This window comes from Mycteria americana, chromosome 1 (assembly GCF_035582795.1).
Source record: "Mycteria americana isolate JAX WOST 10 ecotype Jacksonville Zoo and Gardens chromosome 1, USCA_MyAme_1.0, whole genome shotgun sequence".
Lineage (NCBI taxonomy): Eukaryota > Metazoa > Chordata > Aves > Ciconiiformes > Ciconiidae > Mycteria > Mycteria americana.
Window position 1 is genome coordinate 17577064 of NC_134365.1, and position 27523 is coordinate 17604586.

The following is a 27523-nucleotide window of genomic DNA, read 5'->3' on the forward strand; positions in this document are numbered from 1 at the left end:
CGGATATGTATCTTTTGGTGCTCTGTTACAGAGGGATGTTTTAAGGGAGAAGTTAAACACCAGCCAATTCTTTTAAATTCCTGAAATTGGAATTATTTAATATTCCCTTAGGACTTCTGGATGAAGGGACTTGTTATGGCTCATTTTGTTGATTCGTTTTCTAAGTCCACCAACCAACCCTTCAAACATGGAACAAAGCAAACAGGAAAAAATAAATAGGTTTCTGGCCATATAGCCGTTGCTCCACAAGCAATCTTGGCACTGGCAAGCAGCCCTCCAATTTCCAGGAGCTTAGCTCATGTCTTATCTGTTTAAGCAAAAGAAGCAAGCTTGAATACAGTAGCTTCAAATGTAAAGAATACAGTCGCTTCACATTTCAACTATCGGTTGACAAAACATAAAAGAAAAGGTAGCAGTAAGGAAGAGACAGCTCAGGATGCCGACTCCACCATACTTACAACTACAACAATTACGATGGGCCCAGCGAAACTCCAGATAAGGGTGTCATGAACAGACAACCAGCAGAAATCAGGGTTCCCATAGCCTTGTGGATCCAGACCAACAGCAAGCCCTGGGTCACAAAATTGAGAGAAAGTACATCAGAAAGGTGCTGCTGAGATCTTCTATATAACCAGGCACATTTTCAAATCACTGTCTGACAAACAAAATGATAATGGCAAAATGTGTTCAATAGGACAGTCTGGGAAGTCAAAATCAAGGCAAATATTGAAATAAAACTTTTGCAAATCAAAACCTTTACACTGATCACTCCCTATCAAATGATATTATGGGTTTTGCCTACCAGAACAAAGTTCAGCTGCATAAAAATGACAATAAATGCAAGTCCCAGATTAATTCTGTTTCAGCACAGTTTTATAGTCATACTCACACAGTGTGATGAAGCCTTGAGGGTGAGCGACATGTTGAGGAATTTCAATAAGCCTGTGCAGCAGGATGACATGAATCATATCTGAGGAGATGTCTATACTACAAAAAAAGTGCATTCTTAACTGCTGTGAGCTTGCTGTCACTAAAATAACACCAGAGACAAAGGAACCTGGGAACTCATGGGAGTTAACTGCTTGAGCTCAGCTGGGATTCATTTTGAGCTCCCATCCCAAGTACCTCGCCTTGCTTTCAGCACTGTTTGAAACGGGAGTTTGCTAATGCCCCCAAGGCAATCAAGTTAAGAACACACCTTTATTGTTTTATTTTTCAGAGCCTGGACAATTCCAAGGGAATCTCTGAGTCCAACCTCCATCTGCTAATTTACAGTGCCGTCTGATTTGGTGACCTGCACCTCGCCCATACGGCAATGGACTGGGATTGCTGCCTTTGACCTGCAAAATACTGCAGAGGTCTTCCTTCTTCAAGACACAGAAATTGATCCCTACGAGGCCTATGGCCAATGACATATGGTAAAGGGCTGCAGCATGTTGTCTAGGCATCAGGGGCACCTAGTGCGTTGAGCGTATGTCCTGACTCAAGCAGGCGGCCAAGGTTGACGGCAGTGCCGTTCTCCACAAGGAGAATTCATGTGCACTAATAAACGCGTTTTTTTAATTGAAGCCCGTGTGCTTTGATGAAAAGACACTGAAAAAGGGAGAGGTAGCTGCATTTCACTCTCACTGCTTAAAGCTGGCCCACAGCCAATATTCACATCTGGTACAAGCCAACAGTCTATGAAAACTAAACTGGCTATTTGGCAAAGCAGTGGATATTGGATCTGTTTGCTCTGAAGTGTGGAATGAGATAGGACTGCTCTCCCTCCCTGCTCCCATTGGCCCTTCCACCACCCCCTTCAGCAGTTGCCATGCAGAAAGAATTAGCCATAAATGATTAAGGGACCATAAAGTATTTTATACAGATGTAATTCTATAGACACAGCCTGTTTCCCAGGACTTGATTTCCCCATTAGTGGGACTTAAACTACGTTTTGACCAAACATCTGGCTCTAGAAGTAACTGGCAGACAGCAACATTTTTTCACTCTCAAAATCCTACCCTAAAGTTCTCCATTAAACAAATGGGACGAATTGCAGCCTTCAGGTACTCGGTTCAAATTTTACTGGAGTCAACAATATGTGAAATAACACTTTACCCAAAGGCAGAATTAAGCCAATGCAATGTAATATAGAGAATCATTTTGGCACATCAATTAAATGCTGCAGCCTGGTCATCCTGAGCAGACTAAGCATGTGGGCTGCATGATAGCTCACTGACATTGGCAGAACCTGGGGCTGGTCCTACGGCTGAGCCATAGGGGGCTGCCTATGGCTCCTGTGGGGACCAGCACCCATCCCAGGAGCGTGCCAAGTGCATGCTGTCGGGAGGTGCTGCCAGTGGGGCACGTTTTGAACCTTCTGATCTCCTGCAGGCTCAGCAGCCGCGTGTGAATCAGGCGACTGCGGGTCAGCCTCACCTCTCTCCTGACTCATTGCCTCACTTAGTATTCACAGCAAATAGCAGATTTGGAAAGTGCCATTTTTGGGGAGATATTGGTTTTAGGGCTATGTAAGAACCTGTTTTAACACGAGCACTGCAAGCTCCATAGCAAAGCAGTTACAGCACACATATGCCAACTGGTTAGCGTGTTGCCACAAAGACACGCAGAACTGGAGGGGTCTTGCTGGGTGCCAAATCCAGCCCTTTGCTCCTGAGGCAAGGAAGTCATAAAATCCCTCTCCTAGATGGATCAAACTACATTTTAAAATGAGCAAGCTTAAAGCAAATTTAAAACGTTCCACTATCGCTCCCCATGGAGGAATATTCCAGATCTGCGCTCTTTTGATGGCTGTAAGCCTTCTCCCAGCTTCCACCCTACTTTTATTCATGGCTATTTGCTTTTTATGCTGTGATTAAATGTGGTTCTTCCCTGCTGGAGTGCTCCCTGTGTAAACATTCTGCTGCTTTCCCCCCGACAAAGGTCAAGGTTCCCTTCTGCAAGTAGCCTGGTCCCATCACAGATGCCTTAGGACCACTATGTCCCAGCTTGAAATGAATGTCAGTTTGAGCATGGAAAATAGAAAAAAATAAATAAAGAAAACAGAGTAAAGCCACTGCTACTGTAGGCTCACTTTTTTTTTCAGGATAGCTATGATAAGGATGAAATGGGCTAGATATTTATCTTTATAATAAAACAAAAAAGTCCTTTGGATGTCCAAGACTAAAATCCCTTCCCATATCTAGACTTTTCCACTATTAAGAAATATACACAATTCTTCTCTCATAAAGCAATTCAAAAGCAATTGCATTTAAGATCATGTTATGAAGTTGGAAGCTTTTTACTGGTTAGATATTAAAATCTAAAATTTATAAAAGAAGCTTATTTAAAATATGTACAGTAACAAAATTTTCCAGGGGCAAGAAATCCCACATTGTGCTATTTATGATGAAATAATTTTCTATTCAGATATTTCTAAACCTGGCCAAACTAAAGGCTTAGTTTTTTCTACCCTTCACTTCACAAAATCCTCTGACTTGCTCAGTAATAGGGATCTGACTTTTCATTTAAATGAACGGCAAGTTCAGTAGATTCAGAGTTTAAATTACAGGAGACAACCTGGAACCGTAACTCATAGTTTTAAAGTGCAAAATAGTTCCATATCACAGAGAACACTATCTAAGTAGAAAAATGTAAAAATGGTGTACTTGTAATATTTAGATTGCATAATACTGCTGTTGAGAAGTTCTGAATTAATTTAAAATTCAGGAGAGAAACTAAGTATGAAACAGAAAATCCTTCTGACAAAATTCTTCTAAAGAGTTACGTCTTCTGAAATGCAAACTGTTTACTGCTATTTAATGATACCACTTCTTTTCTACCAGAAATGATGCTGCCAACTATCTGATGGCACTTAAGCATGCCTAAATATATTGCAGTAGTCCTGTATGTAGTGATAAAAGTTACACAGGTCTGAAATGTTTTAGAAGTGCAAGGACGATTCCTATTTAAAATGTCAGAGATATGTCTAGAGTGGCAGAGCCTTCTGGGCTGTACCTTCCACTGTGTTCTGGATAAACTGATATGCACAAGGTGATATGGAAAAAACTTACCAGCTCTCCAGAATGAAAGCTAATCTGTACTAACCTACATTCTGTTTCTGTATTACACTTTCTTAAGTCACATAGAAAAAAAAACCATATATTTTTAAAATTCTAACTTGTTCCACAGTATTTTTCCAAGAGTATATGAGTGATAGCTATTTGTTTGATCTGAGAGACATCTAAACCTCTGCCGTTGCTGACAGTATGTTGCTATCTGTAAAAATAAAAATAATTGGATAAAAGTTAACTGTCTGCCTATGGTCTGATTTCCCATATGGCAACAGATACATGCTGAAATAGTTGAACCAAAAAACCCCGCTCCAACTGTTCTGCGAAGCGCACTTCCCGAGGAGCTGTCTGCCTGAATTAACGCAGCACCATGTGCTTAGGGTAGCACTGGAAATGTCTGATTGCAAAAATAGGCATGGTGAGGGCTGAGATGGATGTGCTCCTGTGGATTACCCTGGAACAGTTTAAAAGATTACTGTCTCTAGCTTTTCATTACTTTTCCTCAACTGGAAGTTATTGCCTTTGTATCTGAAATGAAGTAAAAGGCTGCTTGAGTATTCCCAGCTTGTTTTTACGCCAAGTAAAACTTCCCCTTCAGGGAAAAAATCCCCTTCAGGGAGCATTTACTACTGGTCAAAGGTAGGCAATGGGAATGTCCAGTGAAGGGCAGTAATGCCCTGTGGGCAGCATCGCTGCTGAAGCCACTGCAGCTACCTCCCCGAATGTCCATATCCCGAGGTAGCAGCGCAGGGAAGGAAAACTTCTGAAGGCTACAGGCAAAGTTGTTAAAATAAAAATACTGTTATTCCCAAGCAATGTTATCAAGTCCTGTTTTAATCTAGGTCCAAGTATGTTTACATTATTGTAAAACCCTCAGTATCACTTCAACTGGGGCAACAGAAATTTGGTGCACAGATCTGCCAAATTCAGGCTGACTTCTGCTAGATATGATTTGGTATTGCTCTGGTTCAGGAAAACACTGAAGTGACAGCAGTAGTTGAGTGCACCCATAGCTGTCTTGGATGGGGTAACTTTCCTGAATCTGGCCAGTGAAGATGGCAGGGAAGGGAAACGAAGCTGTTTTGCGGTGGTTGAGGGTACCTGTTATGATGGCAGGAATGCCCCAGCCAACGACATAGTAGAAGCGCATGTGCCCGAAGTTGATGTTTCTCACTTCAGTCAGCATCCGGTAGATGTGGAGCTGCTCCACGAACATCCATGCAAAGGTGCTCATGTAGAAATAATGCAGGAGGATGGCAATCACGGTACACACAAACTGCAGAAGGGAAAGGGCAGGGAAATTAGAGTTGCTCTTCTGAATCACAACCTGGTGAGTCAACAGCTCCCCTGTGCAGCTAAAGGCAAGTGTAATAAAAGGGTTTGGGCATAACAAATATACTGCCATTAATTAAGTTTTTTAGAGTTTCAGAAAAGCTGTTCATATTGTGAAAGCTTTTGTTTTGAATTATGTGGCCTGTTCTGAGTCTGAGCTTTACCCTATCAGCCCAACATGCTTTTGGTTACTGCCCTTGCCCGCCACGTTCTGTGGTTAATTTCTCTGTGCATATTTGCTGCACAGGTGAGGATTTTGGCTATTCTGACCGAATTCCCTCTGCTCACAAGAGGGGCAGGGCTGGCAGAGCTCCTGACTCTTTCCCCTGGTGCAGAGCAGGAGGTGAAGATGCTTCTATGGAGGCTGCAGACCTTCTGCCTGGCCTCGTGTACGAGTCTTGCCTGCACAATGCCACTACACTGAATTCAGCCACAGCGTGTTTAACTGCATCTGCTAAACTGGTCTCACTGCAAAGCCAACAAATTGCTCCTGAGAACGGCCACCTTCAGCCCTGCACTGACTCGTTGTCTCCCACTTCCACATCAAGGGCCATCCTATGGGTTTTTCTGCTACTTCATTCTTTCCACAGAGAGAGAGATCTCTCTCCAAGGAAGTGTGCTATTTTGGTACAGTTTTGCCTTGTCTTAAACTAGATCATGTTTTGTGCCTGGTATTAGTAGATAAAAAAGTAAAAAGAAACTCTCCTTGTGTTTGGCAGAGGTGGAGGAGAGGTGTGAGACAGATCTTAGGTCTTCAGTTTAGGACCAGTCCCTTAGAAAGTCCTTCTTGCTCTGAAAAACTTCACTTCTGGGGACAAAAATCCATGAAGCTTCAGCCCAGGAAAAGTGAACGTGCTGAACATGAGCAACAGATGATGTATAGACCTTAACCAAAGAAATCCAGCCTTTCTTTGAGGAATTTTCTTATAAGTCAAATGAAATGTCTGTCTCACAAATAGGCAAAATTTGACGTGATCTTATGATCTAGCATAAGATCAGCAGACCATTTTGTCCCTATGTGACTGTGTCATAGGTCTGAAAAGGTCTGTTCCATCTACAGGTCCTTTTCTGGGACTCTTTTTAAAAACAAAATGAGAAGCAAAAGCATGGATGCATCCATGGGGTAAGGCAGTGGCTGTCTCTTTTGTCCTTGCAGCTCTGCCTTTCAATGATGAACCCTGCAGACCTTGCACACCCATACATCAACACGTCATGGAGGATGCCTGGCCTTTATCACTGGACTAAAATGATGCAGCCAGAAGTAGATCACCACCTGTGATGATCAAAATCACAGTATTTAACTACAAAGTGGGAGAGTGGCTTCTAGGCTCTACCTGGCCTGAGCAAGGGGATTAATCCCTTCTCGTCCACTGCAGAAAACCACCCTAACCACCAGGCTGTAGGATATTCTGGATCCAGAAATGCTTGGCTCTACCCTCCTCTTGAGGCTGTGCTACTTGCAGTCAGGCACAGAAGTCATGAGGACAAGCAGAAAGCAGGCTAGTGCTGGCTGGGTAGTTCACGTCTTCGGCTAGGAATAAGGGGATCTGGAGCTTCCAGTCCCAGGTCTGGATTTGGTTTTTATCCTATGTCAGCACTACAAGGTGGATCACTCAGCTCTGCCAGGCTGAAAGTAGCAAAAATGAAGGACCTGCTGAAACCAAAGAGACTGAGTCCTTGGTGTGACTAGGAGAAACAGCTACAGTGGACAAACTGGTAGCTGAAGTCATCGTTGTGACCAAATGGCCACCTTGAAACCTCTGACCTTCATAGACTTGCATTTCTGTAATATCTGCTAACCAGCTTTCCCTCCCAACTTAATGGTTTGATGGGTGAAAACAGGAATGACCACAAGCATCCAACACCTGAATTGAAATCTCACAATTAACCTTCTCCTTTCAGAAGCAAAGCAAAGGATTTTGCCAAGGATCTGTTGAGAAGCTTGAATTAAGAGCACTTTGTGTAACCATTCGATTTTTGTTTCAAAATGTTTTACATTGTGTTTCAGATCCTTTTGTTCCCGTGCAGCACTGACCCTGCTTTCAGATTTTGGCATGACTTTTTAATGTTTTTCATGGTATAATGCTCAGAAATGTAAGTTTCCCCGTTGAACTTTGCCGAGTAAAGGAATCATACAAAGACCGCCAAGTTTCTGCATTCACTTACTGCATCAGCTTTATTATAACACCACGCGTTATTGAAAAGGTAGCTCACCAAATAAAAGACCTTTCTTCCCTCTATGTAAGCAGGGCTTTTTTTGTTCCTACTGGCACATGCATATGAGTAGACTTCTGCCCTGAACATTACCTTTTTCAGGTAAGAAAAAAGAAAGAAAATAAATCACTTTCTATCAATAGTCCAGGGAAAGATTAAAACCTCACCCAGAAATGTGACTGTTAATTTACAGAAACCCATAAAAGCCAGGCTGGATGCCAAGCAGCGTAGCATTATTTGTGCTCCAGCATTCTTTCCCTCGTTATGTTCATCAGTGCATGACTCGTTAGACAACTCTCATTCCATACAGACAGATGAATAATTGTCTCAAGCAGACATGGCTTACAGCCCTCCTAACTTCTCAAATTGACTGGGTAGGCTGTAAGGAGTGGCTTTCTGCTGTATGAAATATATTCTGTAACTTAAAGATTTTTGTAAGTGCGTTAAAGGTTTGGGGTGTTTCGTTGAGTCCTGGTAACAGTACAGGACATGATCACACCATGAGTCCCAAAGCATGAAAATGAGAAGGAGCAAAAGAGAACAATCTCACCAAGTATGACCACTAGTATTTGTGGTATTGCTGTAACGAACTGTTTTACTACTCTTATAAACCTTTGCTTGGTGCTTCATGATACTATGAAAGCAATCTGGAAATGAGGAGCCATCATTTACAGCATAATTTTTGGTAAGATCCTGCAGGGATGTGGGCTTGGCCCCCTGCTCCTCAGTATTCATGTCAGAGAACTGAAAGAGTATAAACTCCCCACTAGTGAAATGCAGTGAAAAATGAGTGGTGTGCTCAAGAAGGCATGGGAAAGGTCAAGTTACCTGGAGTGCTGTGCATCAGTTGGCAAGGTGAGTTCATTTGGGCAAAGTTATTTTAATATGCAAACTCATATATTACGAAACAAAGACAACATGGGTCACACATAATGTGAGACCATATCCCAGAGGGCAGGTCACTGCAGAAGACCTCACCATAGCAGCAGATAACTGGAGTTCCTGATGCAGGGGAATATTGGAATATGGGACTGGAAGTGGCGCTACCAGCGGGAAAGCTTCGTCCAGTTTAGCACTCACAATTTTCCAAAAGGTAAAGTGGGGGAAGAAAGCCCAGAAAAAAGGCAACAGAATAACCTGAATCTTAGAAATTGAAGAATTTAAGCAGCTTAATTTTATTTCGTTTTCCAAAAGAAATACTATTGAACACAGGCTTTCTGAGAAGACAATTTTTATAAGAGAGGTCTCAAATTTACTAGGAAAAGGTCTTGACAGCACCCAGTTACTGGAATTTGAAATTAGACAAAATCTGACAGCATGTTTAACTGGGATGAGACACTACGACACCTTACCCTAACAGAGGTAAGGGACTCTGCCATCACACCAAATCTCTAAGTCAAGGTCAGACACTTTCTCAAATGCATGTTATAGCTCAAATGGATATCAGAATCAGGGGTGACACTTTAGGCTTAAGTTATATAGTAAGCGAGGCTACATGGTCAGGCACAATGGTGTTATCATAATGGTGACAATACCCATTGAATGTAGGCATTTTCTCCCATTTCTGCTGCTTGGACAATGTGGAATCAGTGTGGTTAATTTTTTTTTTTGTGTTTTCATCTCAAGATTGTACTTCCCTCTCAAAATTTAGATTCAAACATGTACGGTAAAGGATTTCTAGAACATAAATTTTCTTCAGAGTGTTCAGATAATTCCTATACTAACATTTTGAATAGTCTTCATATCTGTTAAGGACATACTTTTTATTACATGTCATCCCCCATTTGTCTACTGACTGGTGAAGGTGATTGTGAAGCTTGGCAGTGCTGGAACCCTTGCCTGCTTGTCTTCTACCTGACTGCATGGTAACCATGACTGTTGAGACGGGTGCTACTAAGAATTAGCAGCAATATATGCCACATAGTTAAGATAGGTACAGAACATACACACTTCATGTGTGGCGTATATTACATTCAGTCCATTCATAGCTTGCGTTTCTTGACATGCACAATGCTGGAGGTGCCTGCACTAAGCTTTGGCAATAGATATGACGGGCTGAAGCCAACAATCACTGTGGCTGGAAGGCACAAAGCAAAGTGACAGATTTCCTACTGATTCTTGGATGTAGCAAGCTGTCCCATGCCTGGCAAGTGGTTTCTCCAGAATGGCCATGGTGGGTGTGCAACATGCACAGTAGCACCTGCACGGCAACACATAGTTGACAACCTACCAGTCAACACCAGGAGTCGTTTGGGCTTGTGAGCTACCTGCTGCAGGAGAAACAGGAGAGCCTCCTACTGAACAGACAAAGCAAGACAGAAAACATACTGATGGAAAAGAAGGAAGAAATCAGTATTCAGGGTTCAGTTCCTGGGATAAGCCTTCAACAGGGCTGATGTCATTTGTTCTCTGAAAATAAGATATAGTCCTATCTCCTTGTATTGCTATTAATCATGTAAAACACACAAGAATATATTAAAAGTCTGATGCTTTTCAAATGACTGTTGAGGCCAAGCAGAAGTAAAAAAGAAGAGAAAGTGAAACAGATGGGAGCAGGTAAAAGTCGCAGTATGAACCCTCTGATTGAAAGCTTGACAACAACTCTAGCAATAAGCATAGAGTAACTCTTACCGGGTTTTCAGTCTGGTTGATTCCAATAAGAAAGACGAGCTCAGAGAAGAAAAGGGCAGCCACCAGGTTTTTGTGGATACTGTGCAAGTTGGAACGTAGTGTGCGGATCAGGACCAGCAGTATGAAGGTGATCAGCAAAGCCACCAGAGAGATGGATACGGTTGTGTAAGTGACGATCTTCAGAGGAAGCACCTCTCCGTTCTGTAGAAAGACAGACTGACAGGACCTCTGGGAGTTTTTAATTCCTTTTCCTCCAATTGAATCTAACACTCAGAAAGTCAATGTTTTCATTACTACTAAGCCAATGTACAGATTTGCTTTAGGACCAACAGGAATGGATGATGCCACCTCTTAAGTCACTCAACATGTTGAGTGTGTACAGGCAGTACCCAGAGGGAGCAGAGAGTTAAGCAAGAATCCCGGTGAATTCAATGCTGGACTGCCCTTGTTGAGGCTATTCCAAGATGCTGAAAAACCTATGGTGTTTATGTCATTGTCCCTGCTACTGTAATTCTAGATGGACCTAATATCAAGTGATGCCACAACTACCATGTGTGTGTAATCTCTGTCTCACTCCTTTCTCTGCACGGCTCTCTGCAGCACCGTCTGGCGCTGTTCTGCATTGCCGGCTACACCATGCACCAACCAGGAAAGAAGCTCCTTTCAGCAGACCCAACGGCAGGTGCTGTCAGGCACGGGGCAACGTGCTCCTGACATACTGCAACATGGGATAGATCCGCTGACGACGCTCTGAGTCACGTTCAAAGCTCAAGCTCAAGCTCTGAATCAAAGCTCTTGAACACCAAAGCCCTCGAAAATCGTGAGTCTGGCATCACCCACCTCTCGTTTTGAAATGTCCATCAGGACGGCAAAGCTGGTTATATGGTTGCACTGGCAAGCGATATGGCTCTGGTTTCTGGAAAACAGCTCACATCCTCTGGAGGACCAGGCACCTGTCCCACCAATCCTGCAGGGAAAAAAAGGCATTTCTGAGAGCCATCCTCTGATCTCCCCTCGCCTCCTGCTGCTATTGCAGCTCTTGCTCTGCAATCAAGGAGGACTGTGAGTAGCAAGACAGAAATATTTATAGCTGTCACCTTCCTGAAAGAATATCATAAACTTAAAAAGCCTTCAGTTGAAGTAGTTTCTGATATGACACCTGGCTTTGCCGGCCAAATTTTATGGTTTTACAACAATCTGTTTTGAGTTTAAAAAAAAGAAAAAAAATCTTTGCTTTTGGGTCAGTGACTGCACAAGCAACATGGGGAAGTGATTGCACAGAGCAAACTGGCCGTAACAAAGGTAAAAAAAATACAAAAACCACAGAGATACACGTGTATTTGAGTCATCTCTATTTCCCTAGATTTAGATACTGCTTGTAAAACTCCTATGTGCAATATTTTTCAGCAGTAATATGATTGTATCATAGTGTTCCTCTAAAAAGTAGACAAGAAAAGGTTAAAAACAGTAAATAATATTTTCTATCAGGAGATTGCTTGTATTAACATTGGGGAGAAACTGCTCTCTTAAAAATTGTTCCCTGTTCAGCCTTGCTTAACTCCAGTGACTTCAGAAATTATTTTGTATCAATATTAATTATTCTATTCTGAAGTCAATGAGCAATAAAAATACTCTTGTTACTGAAAGAGTTTTTAATTACATATTACAGGAGATTTTTTTCATTCAGCAATAAAATATTTGTTAAACACTTTTAATATGACTTTCTCTTGAAAAGTACTCACTTTTTAAAAACTCTTTTCTTACATGCAGTTTAAGAGCTGCTTTTTAACTGTGGCTGTAGGAAGACGTAACACAGACAACAATGCCATTGAAGTTGCCAGCAAATAGCTAATAGATGAATCACTTTAGAGCTAATGAGTTATTCAAGCCCATACAATGTTTAAAAATTTATGAAAAAGGACTTGCCATTCCCTCATAGTTGGCAGAATCATCTGTACATAGCAGCAATTACGCTACTTCACATGCAGGCAAATAGAGTAGTTTATTATTGCTAATATAACAGATTTCTGTTGCCTCTTCAATCCTTTCAATGATATAATCTCCTGAAGCTTTTGACTAGGAGGCAAACATTTCCTAGGTTAGTTTGCTCTTTTATTTCCAGCACAGGATATTGCCTTTTAATGGATTTTTCCATGGGTTTACTAGAGTTTTTGGATCATTAGGAAACGAGTAACAGCTATTCCTCTTACCCTGGGCAGACAATATAATGCTCTCACTATACACCTGGTTTTGTGGTTGAAAATTGCATTATATATGTAATAGTTACAATATTGTGAAATCATAACATGCAGAGTGTGTAGTTACCTCTCAACACATTTTCTTTTGTTTTATCCACACCCTTGAAATATCTCCAACACGACCGTGCAGTTTCCACAATGCCATAAACCCAACAAAACACTTACGAGCATATACAGTTCTTAACATTTTTCACATTTTCAAGAAAAGTATGTCTGTATCTTTAATTTTACCGAATACAAAAGACCTAAATGAGCCATTTTCAGAATATTTCATCTTTTCCCTCACACTTCCCTCCTAGAGAGTCAAATACTCCTTGGTTATATTCTGATTATGTATTAGGATTGCTTCCTAACAACTGGAAGAGATCTAAGGTCCCAAAGAAGTTATTTCCTCTCCCTCCAATTTTTCACTAGAACAAATGAAAGCAAATCCACAATAGTTGATGGAATGAAAGGTAAGTTGCTTCTTATCAGGGCAACTGCCTTTGCATTGACTTTTGATTCAAAAATTTGAGATTCAAAAATTTATAATCTCTACTCAGGTAATTTTATCTGCAAAACTTCAGTCCTCCTTTTTAACAACATGAAGACTTGGTTTTGTAATTTTTTTCACTGGCCCTGGCTGAGGCATCAAGGGTGGGTGCCTCCTTGCCATGCACTCTGTCTGTAGTTACTGGAGCGTAACAGGAGAAGATTCAGCCCATGTAAGAACTGAATCATCCCCTGGAGATGCCCTCCTTAAAAGACAGCATGGGGCAATGAGAGCCCTGACTTAGGGACCTCAGATGAGCCATGAATTCAGGCACTGGCCTGTCCAGATATACACCTGTGGGCAAAAAGCATGAGCAAATAGAAGATTTACTATTGCTGGGTGAAAATGAACCCTGCAGAAAGACACGATGGCACTGTGTTTGTTAGAAACCACATGGCTAATCCTTTGTTTGAGGACTTATGATGATTATTTTCATTTTTCTCAGGTTGGTGGGAAGTGATTACATGGCTCTGTTCCACCAGGAATTGGTTGCCAGTTAACTAAACTGAGTAAAAAAGGGTTTTCCTCCAGAATTATCTTCCTGGGCGGAACTTCTCTGCTACTGAGACAGTTGCCACGCACAGCCGTAAAGCAAGCAGGATACATACGTGATGGAGTGATTCCAGAAGACACAGACAGGCTTCGTTCTCTCCTCCGTTTCCAGCATGGCGTACTCCACTATGATGGGCTTTTCCATCAGGTTGGGAGGAAGCTCCCCGTCACTGTGAATGGCTGTGCTCACTACAGGTGTGTTAATAATAGGGCGATTTGGCAATCTGAAGGAAAAAAATACCAAAATGATCTAACACTTAAAATGCAAAGCATTGATTTGGTAGCTTCTGCAAATAAAAGATTTCCAGTAGCTTCCACTCAGAAAATGAAGTAGATGCACCATCAGCCTTCCACACAGCTGTGTTTCCAAAAGCTGCTGGCACTACCGATGTGGTTATTTTCCCACAGCGTGCCAGAGGAGGACAAGAGACAGTACCGCGGTGACAACTGCAGCACAGATGACATTTGGTCAGTATAAAAGCAGCTCTGCCTTCCCCGCACACTCAGAGCAAGTAGAAGAAGGGTTCTGCACAATTCACAAATAGGTTTGAAGTTTACCTCAAGCTCCTTCGGTCAGGATCATAGTTTTCAGGCAGGAGGTGTCCCAGAGATCGGTATATAACGACCATGGCAACAGTATGATGTGTTGAGTCATTTGGGTGTCGCTTCTTTCTCTTTGTAAATGGACTCTCAGGGCTTAGCGCATCACTGTTCACCTTAGAGGACAATTTTGGGTTTGAAGGCTTCATTGTGGGCACTGCTATGGAATTAACACAAATATTAAATTCTTTCCACACAACTTTGGATATATCATTTAAACTGGTAATTTTGCTTTGCAAAGATACAGAAATGTTACTGTTATTATAACTCTAGGCTTATAACACTAACATTGTATTTTATATTTTTAATAACATTTTTAATCAAATACCCATAGAAGCATGAATAACCATTTAGTCTATGTAGAAAATAAGCCATTTCAAAGCTAGAAGATCCAGAAGTATATAAATACTCTGTGCATGATTTAAGGAGAACATTAGAACAATATGCGTGCTATTAAATTGCATGTACTTTTATATACAGCAAAGCTAGTGTTGTAACTACAACAGTTGGTCACATGGGATTTCTCTCTGCTAATTCTGTCATATAATGAGCTTTCAATTTCGGCAGTATGTCTTAAAATTCACGTTCCCTTTTTCCTTACAGAAAAGACACAACTCATACAAGCAGGTGCCCTATTTTCTGAGGAAAACGTCATAAAGATGTATTAGCTTATTCATTATTATGTGTTATCTTCACAAGTGTTACTATGTCCCCATTTGGAGGATATTCAGCCATGGTACGTGTATAATTATTGCACTATGGGTTACCCTCTCTCTCTTCCCTTGCCCAAGGTAACTTGTCGTTCCTCTCAGCCATCTCTGGGCACTTCAGAGACACTGGGAAGCAGGTACTTGCCCGTGTATTCTCCCTCACCACACATCTCCCTGTGCAGCTCAAGACTTTTTATTTGCTGTCAGGTTCTGATAACACAGCTCTACTCCCAGATTTGGATTCTCCATCTCTCACACTGCCTCCCTCCACCTCTGCAGGGACTGGGGGAAGGTGGCTGTGGGGCTGCAGGCTCCAGGCAGGCATCTCATACCATCCTGGTGGGAACGGAGGCAGAGCATTTCTCCCGCATTGACAGGGTGGTTCGAGGGGCCACAAGTGAGACCTGACAGACAGGTACAGCCAGTTACGCAGCCCCCCATACTTCCCGTCACTGCCGGCAGGCAAAATGCCTCAGAAGTATGCACAGCTGCTCCATCTCTAAATAATGTTCGCTTGTGTAGACAGTTACCCTGCTCTCACCCTAGTACTACTCCGCTTCGCGAGAATTAATCTCGCTCCTTGGGAGCTAGTCAAAATTGCCCTCTGAACGGCAGCAGAAGGGTTTTACCTTTTCTGTCTGAAGGTCTGAACAAAGTATCAGGGAAGACAACAGATGACTCCAGATCTTTTGGATAATCTTCTTTAATCTCATGAAATCGTGGTATTCTAGCTCCCGTGAAATTAGACTTGTCAAAGATGTCAACAGCAATAACTGGGGGGAAAAAAGTTTCCCATAAAATTAACTTCAATGCTTTCAAATACGATATTGTGACAAAATGAAACACGACTGAAAGGTTAAAATATCTGCACAACGCAGAGAAGAAATTTAAACCCCAAAATATAAAGTCAAATCTAATTTCTCTCAATACTTTAAGTGACAACTAAAAGCTTACATTGTAGCATTATGTTACATTTATCAAATTACAAATTTATTTTGCATAGGCAGTGGAAAGAAATTCACAAGACAGTATCTCTTGCTAGGAAAACACTACTGCAAACACTGGATATATAGAAATAGCATGTTCCAATTTCAGACTTGCTTCTTGTAGGGAAGGCTAAATCTTCTGGTCCAGAAACATACTGCTTCTGTATCTCTTAAATTGCGAAGTCAGCTAAGCAAAGAAAATCACCTGGATTTTACCTGGGACTACTCCTCAGTCCTCCAGTTGTCCTTCCTCTACACTAGCAGTTCCACTCTGGCTCACCTCATCAGCTCTGCCTGTTGTCTAACTGCCAAAATATTTAAAAGCAGCTGAGTTGGCTTGAACTTTCCCATTTAAGAGAAGTCATTGAGTGCCAATTTAGATGTTCTAATAAAAGGAAGAAGCTGGAAGTCTTGGGGGTAACCCTACACCGAAAGCTGTGATCCACTGTAAGTTTCTATATGAAGAAATATCCAAGTTAAGATCTGCAAATTCCCATTCCTTTCCTAGTCTCGAAATAACTCCCAGATGAGCCATTAGGAAACTCCATTAACACCATGTTCACCTGGAAAAACCGTTCAAAAGAAAACAGATCCCTTTCAGGCCAGAGTTGCCTTATCCCTCCCAAGCTCACGCCTTTTTACTCAGGAAGAGCTGGTCGAAAAAAGATCACGATTTACAACCTGCAAGAAATTCTGGTTTTTGTTTTCATCTTAGTTCAGTTGGGTTAAAAAGCTGAGCATACTTTTTTCTGAGTGTGAAGATAAGATAAAAATATTTTGATTCTGATAGTCCTGAATCAAAAGGAAATATTTCAGTTTTGGTTTATTAAACAGAAATCAAAGTGTTTCAGTTTGGCTTAGCTCAACAATAATCCATCCCCCCTGGAGTTGATGCAGGACTTTATAAACTTTGTAGCTTGACTGTCTCACGCCTTTGCTTTTTATGCCCCTGTGACTGTGGACATGAGGCACTCTGAGGACAAGGTTTGTAGGCAAATGTAAATTCACTTCTTATACCAATGGACGTAGTTGGGAAAATAAGACAAGCTTTTGGGCACAAAACCCCTTCTTCAGGACTGAAATAAAAACCAGATAGCAATGCTGCTTGGGAGGGACCTCTGAAGGTCACCCAACTCAGTCTCACCTCCCGCTCAGAGCAGGACTATCACCAACACCTGATCAGCTCACACTGTTGGTACCTGGGGAGAAAATGAAATAGAGAGGGCAGGAGAGAAAATGGGTAAAGAGGCCAACCATGCTGTGGTTGCTGTGCTTCACTTGCATGTGTACTGCGGGGACATCGTGAAGTACGTCATAGCCCTGCAAGTGCAGGAACTGCTATTTGCTTGTTAGAGGAGGCATTTACTGTGATAGGTGGGGAAAATATCCGGGTATGCCTGATGTTTCCTTCTCACTTTAGACCCGTTCTGGATATTTTAGACCCCAAGGATTTTGATGACGGGTTTTGCAAGGCTGGGAGGGTATTTGAAGGCTTGGATGGGTGATTCTGAGAAAATACCTTTCGGCATAGGAATTTCTACAGAAGATGATTTTCTGATTAGGCTCCAGGGTAGGAAAGCATGTGAAAATCAGAGGTATACGATCAATTGTAGGTTTTTTTTGTTGTACTGCAGTAATTCTTCAGGTGGTGGTGGGATGATTCTTTCAAAAACATTATCTACTTCCGTTCAACTATACTAGGTGGTCTCAGAAGGCATTACCTTTACTTACAAACTTTGTCCTTCCTACCAGCTGTACACTACTGTGGCTGCAACAAAATGCCACAAGGAGCAATGGCACGGCCCAGAGGGAAAACAGATCAGACATCCCCCAGGAGGCCCCCATGGCAACTCAGAGATATGGATCAAGGCTCAATTGACTTCAAATGAATGCACTGATTAGATTAGAAAATCCAAGTATGTTGTTTCTCAGTGGGTACTATTAGTGGGTGCTATTGCTAGCACCTCTATCTGGCACATTTTTTAAAGCTCCAATACGAAATGGCAGTTTTCAACACAAATACTCACTCATGTTAGTGGCAACAATGACAAAAGGTCTCATGTACGTTTTCTTCATGTTCTGGGCCACGTTGTTGAAATATTCCTCGTAGTGCCTCAGCAGGTGAGCGGTGCCACCCTCTGTTCGCTGAATTTGCTCCCAGTGCTCCTTGTTGCTGGGGTCCAGTAGAGCGCTACCTACTTTGATAATATTCTGAGAAACAAAGTACAAGCCTAAATTATGAGGCAAACAAAGCGCTGGATTTCAAGTGAGGAATATTGAAAATGATTGGCATTACTGCCTCAGGTGAGTGTATAATGAAATATTTTAATGCAGGCATGTTCTACAGCAGCCTTATGAAAATATGCACACCAGTTACTCACCCTGAGGTTTTTTTGTTACATAAAGCAAATCCCTCCAAACTTTTTATGAGCAGAGTAAGCCAAAATTGGAGAACTGCCTACTTTCTTTCCCATTTAAGACCGGAAACCTAGCAAGAAAATACAGAAGGAAAACCTAACCATATTTTCTCTGTCTCGGACAGATGAGAAACAGGAAAAGCAGAGTGCTTGGTATGTAAGCTGAAGAACTCCCCAAGATAAATCAAAATAATGTGATATGTTAAAAATCAAAAGAAAGCTATAGCTAGCAATATTGCTTTCTCTTTTATTTTGATTTTTTTGTTTTACTTTGTTGATTCCTGGATAACTAGGACAACTTACATGGTGAAGAATGACAAGAGCGAATATTAACTTGTATATACAAACTTGAAGATACATAAGAAAACTTAAATTACGTTGTTCTCCCCCCATTTTTATGTTGCTTACAAATGGTGTTAAAACAGAAGTTCTAGCTGAGGACCTGCCCCTTCTGCCCTTTCTTACAAGAATATCCAAAGCAACCCTCAGGCTGAATAAAAGAAGACCTCAAAAGAGAGTATTAAATGGCTTAAATGGGAAAGGTGCTAAGAAGTCTTTCATCTTGGTGTACGTATGAACTACACTGTTGTGTCAAAACCTAATTCCTAACTAAGGTAAAATTTGCATAAATGATGGTAGGAATTAACCACCTCAAGCTCTAAAATAGCTAAGGCAAATATTTGGATACACATAACCCTTCATTTAGAAGCAGATGGGGAAGATGCTATATTCTCTAAATATTGTCTGAGGTTGCAAGCAACTATCTGAGATAAAAGAGGCTGCCAGTGTGTCTACCTTTATCTAGGGCGAGAAGAACTACATGGTTCCCCAGGAACTCAGGAGACACATGCTGTACTTGGTACCAGGCCTCCTTAGTGTTTGTAAACGTTATTTATGTTTTTTTATTATCTATTTTTCAGGCTTCTACCTGAGACTATAAAAAAAAAAAAAAAATCCTTCTCCCCTTGCGTTCCCTCAGACTAGGATGTTACCTCCTTTTTCTCATGAGCTTTACTGATTAGTTTTCAAATCTCTGACCTATCCTAAAAATATTTAGGGAGTTCTTGAAAACATCATCTGTATAAGTTTCAGTGCCAAGTGCAGAGAATAATAAATTAAAGCAGGGGTTTCCAAAACACTTTTTTGCTTATTGTTCTTATTTTTACTTAACAAAACATGCTAAAAACAAAGTTCCTTCTCAAGATCTGAATGGGGGAATTCATTCACTCCACAGCCCACAGGTACACGTTTGTCAGCACCGTGTCTCCTTAGGAAAGGAAAAACTGAATCTCTTAAAATCTGGTGCATCTAAAATGTTCAACATTTCAGAAGTTCTCCACTCTCTGTTGACTGTACAGCCTAAGACACTGAGGAATTTTCTCAGTCACATTTCCTCCTGCTCCCACCTCCCTGGGGATGTCCTCTCCTGGTGCAGCTTGGCCTTGGACAGGGTCTCCAAGTTCACCCCAAAATCTGCCTGACCTGGCTGGTCCTCCTGGAGTAGTGGGAGCAGTGAGTTGGGTGTAGCACACCTTCAAAGGGAGCCAGACCACCTCTGGCCAGCACAGAGGCCAGCCGTGGCCCATAGAGAGTCATTCCTGCATCCCTACGCTGGTGCCTGAGCTCCGGGCTCTGCTAGCACAGGTCCAGCAAAATCTTTTAGCTTGGACTCTGTGTTGTGCCATGGTCGGGATCTTGGGAATAGTATTGGCGAGTGTGGACAGCAGTACCCCGCAGCACACATGGGAACAAGGAGAGCTCTACAAGCCTGACATGGGTCATCCAACCTTCACATTTTCACACCACAGAAAACTCCTGGCTTCCCCCACACCTCACATTTTTCCACCACAACTATATGTCTCCCCCAGACAGGGAGGGTGCTACAGCTTGTTCTCAAGACCTGGTCAGGTCTTTGGTAATAACTGGGTCTTTCACGAATGCTCTGACTAGCAGAAGCCCTCTGGCACGCATTTTTGTATGTGCCTGCATCACTTAAAATATCGATATGGTATGGAGTGTCTTGCAATGTACCAACTCTTTAATAAACATGACTCAAGTGTTTCCAAACTGAATTATAAGAAACCTCCAGAGTCAGTAACTGGCTCAGAGTTAGTTCAGATTTAAATGAAAATGATCACATTAGGCAGGTTTTCCAACAAAAGTGAATATGGTACACAAAGCTATTTATCCAGGAATAAGAGATCAGCTTGATCATTTTTTTCAGTTGGGGATTTTGGTTTTTACTATGATGATATTTTTTATAACAGCACTTTCTACAATATTTGTATTATGCACGCATATGTGTGCATACACACACGCATAACCAACTTTCCATTCTAAATTGAGAAGACTGACTCATTTGTGAAACAGATTAAACAATTACATGATATTCACTTCACCTTGGTCAAAGACAAATTTAATTATCCATTGCCATAAAATTTTTAAGGGGAACTGTAAAGGCTCAGCACAGTATATAGTATTTCTCTTACTTCATTGAATTCCACGTCCCTTGTGGCTGCCAAGTCAAACCCTTGCTGCTGGCTCTCATATTGGAGGACCCGGATCATCATCTGGTAAGCTGTCCTCACATCGTTGCCATACAAGCTGTGTGTGTATTTGGTGGCATTCTGCAGCACTCTCACGATCCGTATGGTTTTGTCTCCATCCAACTTCGTCTCATTGTGGTGTAACTTCTCATTCTGAATCAGAGACAAGAAGGAAGAAAAAACCCAATGATGTGCCTTTTTTTTTTCATCCTAGTTATAAAGAAAATCATCATTTAGGGATTTTGGCACAAAGGAGTTGTTTGATCAAAATGGTGTTTGTCTTGAGAAAGGGTTGACAGGATAACTCAATGGAAAATGTAACTGAGAGCCAGAAAAACACAAGGGTCCTGATGGGAAACAAGGGGGTTCAAAGACTCAATCGAAAGATGGAGTGCAGGGATATCAAACTGGAGTCTGAATTGATGATCATTTAGAAAATAAAGGCAAAAATGAGAAAACACAGCTTACCATGGTTTTTAGATCCACAAAAGTGCTGGTGGTGCAGTTGAAAAGCTCAGGAGGCAGCCAGCCCTTCTCAATGTTACAATGGCGAACCGCGTTTCCTGAAGGAAACAAAGCATCAATGGTAAATAATGTTCTGAATTGTGCTGGGTAAATCTTCACAGATTTCAAATATCCTAGACTTTCAGATTTCCTACATTTTCAAGTTTCTTAGAGCTATGCACGTATTTCACTTTCCAAACTGGGATTCCTGTCTGAGAAAAAGTTAAAGACTACTAATCTTCATGAATCGTTTTCCTCAGGCTTTAGAGAAAAGTTAGGCAAGCTTCAAGATCTGCCCAACCGCTCTCAGCCTCGCTGCCCTAATGTTCTCAAATAAATTCAGCAATTTATTTATACCAAATATGAGAAAGGCTGTGCACTTCCTAAATATTTCTGAAAACATATCCCTGCTCAGATTTCTGTGCAATAGCCTATATAGGAAGACCTCCCAGATAAATGCTGTCTTCTTGTCAAAACATGCTAGCACCTTTGCACACTGCACGTGGTAAATACTTCAGCCAACAAACATAATTGCCTTTTGCCACTTGTGAATGGTGTGCGAGCAGCTTACTGTTTAATTTAGCGTATTATTTTATACGATTTGTCAAATCATTTTAAAATGTGATTCTTGGCTGTGGATCCTTCACAGTGAATTGCAAGTTATCAAATTCAAAATTTACATTGTGCTAGTTAACTTGCACATAACATAGTGCATATGTTATTTAATTACTAATACCTAAGTAAAAATTATAATTAATTGAACAATATCTAATTATATTATTTCTCTTCCATGATTAGGTGAATACAATTAAGCCTCAGGTTCTTAGTCCGAATATTCATTATTATAAAGCATACTTTTTTTGAATATTCTGTAAAATTCACTTAAAACGTGCAGTTCCTATAAATACCCTTGCCTGCTAGCCTGTTTGCTAGAAGAGACACTGGAGTCAACCACAAGAACAGTGCAGAAAACTTAGTTTAATTCAGCTTTATACTGTTTAATAATGTAAATATTCTTCACTTAAAAAAAAAAATCAATTCTATCTCTTAAAATCCTCAGAACAGGAGCTTGGTTGACCACAAATCTTCTGCACACCTACAGGCAGTGACCTCTCCCCAGTAATATTTGGGGAAGTCACATAACCATTTATAACTCATTAAGCCTGAGGAGCACTTGCAACAGAGAGTTACCAGGCCCAGAAATGAGACAGTGATTTCATTTCCTACAGAACAGCCTTCAGAAAAGATTGTGAACTCTGTTTTCAAAAATCTGATAAACATTTTCAGCGACACACATGAAAAAGCAGATTGTCATTTGCTTGCTGTACAAAACAACACAGCTCACATGCTTCATAAAATGCATTTTTCAGCCGTCTGGATTATGGGTTAGGGAAAAGATGTTGGGTGGAAAACTGTGAGTTCTATTGTAACTCTTAGCTTTATTAGCCTGCAACGCTAGTAAAGCAATCATCATGTAAATGATTTTCCTCATTTTATCTTTGCCCAAAGGAGCTGTATCGATAAAGAACACGTATAAGTCGCTAGAAACTAAAAGTTACATGTGTAAGAATTGCTTGACAGAGTAAACAGAAAATAGAAAACTGGACCATGCTTTTTTGAAAATACAGATACAGAATTTCTGTTCTTTATAGGTGTTTGTCTGCTGCACTTTTGTATTTATTTTTTGCTACTACTCCAAATGTATTTTAACAGTTCTTGAGTTTCAGCTAGCTAAACTCTTCTGCTTGTGATATGCATGAGCTATGCTGTAATCTCTAGACCCAATGAATTAATGCCATTCCTTATGTTCACTTTTTCTTTCTCTTTTTTTCCCCCCTCAAACAGGCATGTAGATAAAATAGTTAATGTTTTACCCAGGGAACTTACCCACTGATCCCTTAGGACATGGCACAGCAGCTGGCTGGCCAAACTTAGTCTGTGGCCACCAAATACCAGCCTCGAAAGCTTTGGGACAGCCATTATAAATTACTGAAAACAGAAAAAGAAATTATGCAATTTTTCTGACAAGATAAAAATCACAACAAGGAGATATTTCAACCTGCCTAAAGGACCTTCCTGTAATTCCCAAGCCCCGTCAGGATACCTGCCCTCTGCAGTGCCTTCCAAGCTATAACCCATCAGCTGCTCCTTATCCAGCAGCGCGGGCAGACAGGTACAGGCAGAGGAGAGCTCAGGATGATTATGGGGTTCTGGATTTTGGCTCTGCCTATCTCTGCCTGCTCCTTTATTGTGGGAAAACGTTTCCCCTTCATTTCACCCACACACTGCGGCAAGATGGCTGCTGCAGCAGCTTTGTGCTGATCACAGGAGGAGGGTGGGTGGGTGAGAGGAAAGGCAGGATGGGCAAGACAGGGAAGAAAGGCAGAGGGCACTAGGTGTGCGGCACAGCCTCTGTGGGCAGAAGGCGTGAGGGCTCTTGCCTGCCTCTTCAGCTGCAGCACAGCAATACAATGCTGCACTGGCAGATGAACTCAGGTTTCAAGTAAAATTGGGATTAGTGTTTTGCTCTCCCCTCCTAAGCTTGCTATATTTCCATTTGATGAAAATTAAAGAAATATGAGCTTTTTTCTTTTTCCCCAGCCCCCATGAGTCATATTGGCACAGACTTAGGAGGAGGGGTGCATGTTTAGGCTGCTGCAGCTCCCACTGCCCTTGCTGGAGCCACCCCTTTGGGCTCACGAGTGCCCCAGGATGCAGCTGCATGCCCACCACTGTGCACCCCCCATCTCCCCACTGCTAGCGGCTCTGATCCTGCAACTACAGCCCGGCTGATCAGCAGTGCTTGCTGGACAGGAGGTACCTTCACAGCCCTTCACGGTAACTTCAGCAAACGGGTTGTCGCAGCGGTTGCACTGCCGGCCTATGACGCCAGGTTTGCAAGGACACTGTCCCGTCTCCATGTCGCAGGCGCGCGTGTGGGAGCCAGATGGGAAGCAGTCGCAGGGGTAGCACGTGTCACTGCTCTGGGGCCTGTAGTAATTTGCCTACAAAAACCCAAAACGATAGACATGAGGTATTTGACTCATATTCCAAATTGCTTGTATTTATGAAATCCTGCTCTAGCAGCATGTGTGTCATAAAAGGGCTAATTTTGCAAAGCACGGGATAATAATGACATTACTACAAACAGAAAACGTAATAGCTATGGGAAGTGTGCTGTGTTAGCCCTGGCAACACAGAGAGGCAGAGCTGAGCACCGGGGGGATGGCTGGGCTGCCCTGTGCTGCAGAGACCCGGGGTCTGGACCGCCATTTGCAGTGGGGGCGGAGGGCCCATGTTAGTCCTCGTGTACTTGCAGCCAGTGCCCAGCTAACATATTCTTGGAGGATTTGCAGTTTTCTCTGCTTTGTAGTTCCACTCTTGTATGGCATGAACAAGCCAGTAAGGAAACTCCTTGCACCGTCCATTTATGTTTCATGTACAGGGTGGACAGCAACCAACGATCATGTATTCAAATCGCATCTGTAAATGCTTTTGATCTGAGGCGTTATGCGATTACACAAGAGCATGGTGCTGGCACCCCACTGGCTTGATTTAACGCAACAGTTGCTGTGTGTCCTGCTGGCATTTCGGAAGGGAGTACAGGGCCAGATTCGCTGCTGCCAGTCTGCACAGGCACAGCTCCTCTGATGTCATTCAAGCCTATTGTAAAACCTATTGTGAGAAATCCTTTGTAAAACCTTCAGGAGGGAGGCGCCTCCCCCCCCCTCCCCCCAGTCCCTGCCTGTCCATGGCAAATTCCTCTTAAACTCGACAGAGCTGTCACTGAGGAAAGCATTTAGCCTCTCGTATTATTTACCTCTCTCCAGCTGCTAAGCCTTTTGCTGGCCATTGCACAGGGGAGAGCTTCACCCAGCTGGCCCGAGCTGTTTCATGGCTATTACTCACTTGTGATACACAAAACACCACCGGCACTCCTCTGTGTTCAAGTCTGATCTCCCCGGTTAAACCAGGCTGCACTTCAGAGAGATCAGAGCCAGGCTTTCATCCTCTCAGTTTTGCTTTGCAAATGCAAATAAGATAAGAGCTGCACAGTATGATTTTGTGAAGGGTGGTGCCAGCAAAATATTTCAGGTAAAGATTAACTACACTGCGCATGTATATATATACGATACAAAGCACAACTGTGTGTACTTTGTCTCAGATACTCACTTGTTATAGTTATTAGTGGTATAGTTACTTTTTAAACTAAAGAAATTTTGACTTAAGACTGGTTTCTTTTGCTTACCTTGCAGTGGCATTCTCCATTGGTCTTATTGCAATCAGAATCAAACCCTTTACTAGTCTCACAATTACACGGGCCACAGATGGGATTTCCCCACCAGCCTCTGGGACAAGGCAGGTCGATCCTATAAAAGAAAATCAAATTGAAAGAAAGTTCTTTTAAGCTTCCTCTTAAAAGGTGGGAAAAAAGAGCTTTGGGCCAAATCTGCACTCAACTCCATCAGCTTATAGAGTGTAATCTATCTCACTGCAGCAGCCAACAATCAATACATATATAAATACATATACACTGAAATAAATAAAAAAAAGATTATCAGTGGTACAAAACCCTAGAGGGAATGCTTCTCTAAATGTTTTCAAGACAAGCTCCTCTATGTAAGGAGTATATATCTGTATGAGCAAATAAAGTGCTCTTTCCTCTGGGAGAGGGCAATGGGGCCCATGCTGCCTAGTGGAAACGGTCCCAATCCCACCAGCCCCATGCCAGGGAAATCACTGGCTGGGGCAGGCTGGACAGCCTGTGTCGGGCTGTGCTAGCACTTCAACAGCTCAGGCAACTGTGGGCGGTGCTGAGCCCGTGCCCTGGTTTACCTACAGCCACAAACAGCCTCGGGGTACAGCTCCCCAACACTTTATATCCCACCCCCCGTCCCCATGGGTTTCTGTCCCAGCCCTGCCGTGGGCAGCAGTGCTTGTTCAACCTGTGGAGACACCAGCTCAAGTGCAAAGCTGCCTGCAAACTCACCCTATAAAGAAAAGTCACTACATTCAGCCAACCTGGCTTTCTCAGCCAGCTCACCACAGGGTCTGAAAAGTCCTGCTCTGCCACAGGGGAGGAGGAGGACACATGTGGCTGGGGACATGGAAGAGGGAAAGGTAGCAGCTTTAACCCAGACTATGAATGAAAGACTATGACTCAGACTATGAATGGAGCAGCACAGCTTGTTGGAGGCTGTGCAGCAACCCAAAAGCCACCCCTGCTGAAGGATAACCCTCATTTTTGCTGGTTCTGTTTCTTCTGGATGAGGTTCTGAGCAGGTTGTCTCACAGATGCCCCAACACTACTGCTGGCAAGGAGAGCTCTGGGAAGGGGCCAGGGCAGCGACCAGGGTCTCTGCTAGCTGGAAGTCTTCATCAAGCAATAGCTTGAAGGATGACACTGCTGAGTCTGTGATGAGCATAATGCACAAGGAATCCCCTCCTTGCTGCTCATTTTAGGAAAGAAAAGCTGTTTGCCGTCTGTTTCAAAGACCACACCGAATTTTGTTTACGGTAATTGCCAGGTTTGTACTTCTATGCTTTATAATATGAAAAACCACAATGTTGCACTTGACATGATGTCAGCAGATAATGACAACGGACAATTTCTCTGCATCGCGAATCCAGAGGAATGAAAGATGAATCTGGCAACAGCACGGCCAACATTTGCAAGCCCATGCCACCAAAGGTGGAGAAACGAGCTTGTGGTTTTCAAAGGGAAGGAAACATCACATGAGCTATTCCTAAATAGGCAGACAAATGCGCTTCATTTGCACATCATGAATGGCCCATATTACAGTAAATCAAAGTGCTGTCTCTGGGACAAGAGGAGGTCGGTTGCTGAATGCTTATCTGAGACGAGGAAGCTGAGGAGAAGGGAATCAGCATGTTTCCCCTACACAGCAACAGGACATAGGCCTCCCAGACTGTCCAGAAGAGATGGCTTTTTGCCAGCCCAGGGACTAGACCCAAACTGCAAAGCCAATTTATCTGGCCACAGGCCACCTAACTGGGTGCGTCGCTCTGTGTATGTGCTGGGGGAGCTGAAGGAGAGATGCAGAGCAAACTCAGGCCAAGCCCACCACAAGGTACAGGTCAGATGCAGTGCTGTGTAACACAGCACAATTGGTCTAGTCCCTGAGCTGCTGCTGAAGAAAAGTGGCCTCGAGTATATGGAAGTTT

General features: G+C 42.4%; 1 protein-coding gene across 7 annotated transcripts in view; it reads right to left on the reverse strand.

The window, feature by feature from the left end:
• The window catches only part of CELSR1 (cadherin EGF LAG seven-pass G-type receptor 1), a 173277-nt gene that overhangs the window by 12391 nt on the left and 133363 nt on the right, over positions 1-27523 (reverse strand). For 4 of the 7 annotated variants that reach the window (XM_075492249.1, XM_075492274.1, XM_075492267.1 and 1 more), the window contains exons 14-26: positions 25587-25707; positions 24159-24342; positions 23225-23326; positions 21302-21396; positions 20777-20986; positions 17898-18081; positions 15514-15657; positions 14133-14334; positions 13631-13798; positions 11073-11199; positions 10233-10433; positions 5157-5331; positions 459-571 (exon numbers count right to left, since the gene is read on the reverse strand). In XM_075492249.1, the coding sequence (XP_075348364.1) occupies positions 459-571; positions 5157-5331; positions 10233-10433; positions 11073-11199; positions 13631-13798; positions 14133-14334; positions 15514-15657; positions 17898-18081; positions 20777-20986; positions 21302-21396; positions 23225-23326; positions 24159-24342; positions 25587-25707 (2026 nt within the window). The remainder of the gene's footprint in view (positions 1-458; positions 572-5156; positions 5332-10232; positions 10434-11072; positions 11200-13630; positions 13799-14132; positions 14335-15513; positions 15658-17897; positions 18082-20776; positions 20987-21301; positions 21397-23224; positions 23327-24158; positions 24343-25586; positions 25708-27523) is intronic. The other 3 variants (XM_075492302.1, XM_075492285.1, XM_075492295.1) reach the window with 2 other exon arrangements.